The sequence below is a fragment of the Priapulus caudatus genome, unplaced genomic scaffold (assembly GCF_000485595.1).
Source record: "Priapulus caudatus unplaced genomic scaffold, Priapulus_caudatus-5.0.1 Scaffold1578, whole genome shotgun sequence".
NCBI lineage: Eukaryota > Metazoa > Priapulida > Priapulimorpha > Priapulimorphida > Priapulidae > Priapulus > Priapulus caudatus.
Window position 1 is genome coordinate 53,264 of NW_014578639.1, and position 1,796 is coordinate 55,059.

At 51.6% G+C, this 1,796-nt stretch overlaps 1 protein-coding gene across 1 annotated transcript in view; it reads right to left on the bottom strand.

Annotated features, from left to right (window-relative positions):
• The window catches only part of LOC106817052 (putative adenosylhomocysteinase 3), a 54,228-nt gene extending 53,120 nt beyond the window's left edge, over positions 1–1,108 (bottom strand). Inside the window, exon 1 of the mRNA XM_014821701.1 lies at positions 935–1,108. Within this exon, the coding sequence (XP_014677187.1) occupies positions 935–1,093 (159 nt within the window). The 5' untranslated portion in view covers positions 1,094–1,108. The remainder of the gene's footprint in view (positions 1–934) is intronic.
• Positions 1,109–1,796: the final 688 nt, after the last annotated feature.

Genomic DNA, 1,796 nt, shown 5'->3' on the forward strand with positions numbered 1-1,796 from the left:
ACTTAGCAAGCATGCAATATGCACCCGTACTTAGCAAGCATACAATATGCACCCGTACTTAGCAAGCATACAATATGCACCCGTACTTAGCAAGCATGCAATATGCACCCATACTTAGCAAGAATGCGATATGCACCCGTACTTAGCAAGCATGCAATATGCACCCATACTTAGCAAGCATGCAATATGCACCCGTACTTAGCAAGCATACAATATGCACCCGTACTTAGCAAGCATGCAATATGCACCCATACTTAGCAAGCATACAATATGCACCTATACTTAGCAAGCATAATCGGTGCACGATTATCGTGCCAAAAACAACGCTCAAAAGTGAAACCCTCCGCCACTACGTTTTTTGGAACTGCGTCAATACGAACACGGATAAAATGGGAAGCAGGCAGCATCTCTTCGCTGCACGCTCGTTTTCTTCTCCTTCTTCTTCGAACATCTGTTTCATCCTTTTACTACATCATACGAAGTAACCAAAAACCGTGTGTTCCGACCTTCACGAATAGTCTGTTCTAGTATGTGAACTTCATGCAACCCCGGCAGCTAGCTAGCACGCTACTATCGCTACAGTCAAACCGTGCGTTAGTGGCCACACCTGTACAGAACGGAAACATCTATAGAACGGACACATCTATAGAACGGACACCTCTATAGAACGGACACCTCTATAGAACGGACACCTCTATAGAACGGACACCTGTCTATACCAAACAATCCTGCCATTTCATTTTCCAGCAACATTTACCCAATGGAAAACACCTCTGCTTGACGGACACCTTTCTCTATAAGACACGTTTAGCATTTCTTTTCAGCGACAGTGACACAACAAAAACACATCCACTTAACAGACACCTGTCTACAAAGGACAATTTTCGTTCGAGCGACCTTCGCATGCAGGTACGACTGTGCACGTGACACGTACTTTCAGTATGGAGTTGATGGTAGAAGACTTGGCGTGCACGCGCGCGGGGACCGAGTCCCCATTACCCGGTCTGGTGCTCGCTACCGCTCCTCTCTCCACGTCAGAGACTGGGTGTTGCACCGCCCGGTCCTTCGCTCCACGCAAGCAAAAGTGCACCATGTCGGCAGCGGAATCCGATGCCGCTCGGTCCCTCTCTCCGCTCTTCTCCAAGAGAACTAAGTCCTGCCGCTCGGTCCCTCTCTCCGCTCTTCTCCAAGAGAACTAAGTCCACTGCGGAATCAAGCGCTGGTCGATCCCTCTCTCCGCTCTTCTCCAAAAGAACTAAGTCCGCTGCGGAATCAAGCGCCGCTCGGTCCCTCTCTCCGCTCTTCTCCAAAAGAACTAAGTCCGCTGCGGAATCGGGCGCCGCTCGGTCCCTCTCTCCGCTCCTGCTGACTAGATCTCTCGATCCCCGGTCTCTCTCTCCGCTCGCGTCGCGAGCCTCTCTCTTTCCAGAGTGGCGGCGGCGGCGGCGGCAAAACCCGCGCGTTGTCAGACAGCGAGACAATATCGACGACGATGGAGACGCCGTTCCGCGAGATGCCGCGAGACGCGAGCGAGACGGGTCGCGGAATCTCGAGCGAATTCGTGAATTTGCCACGGCAACGCAGTTGATGATGGATCCGGAGACCGCTGCGAATACCACGACTACTATCAGAGTGCTACCACTATTATTACTACTACTGACTACAGAGGCTGGGGGAGTTGTGTGACACAAGCGTGACTCACGAAGCTGCAAATCCTGGTTGAACTACAACTAACGCTGCTGCTGCTGCTGCTGCTACTACTGCTACTGCTGCTGCTGCTCCTGCTCCTGCTGCTG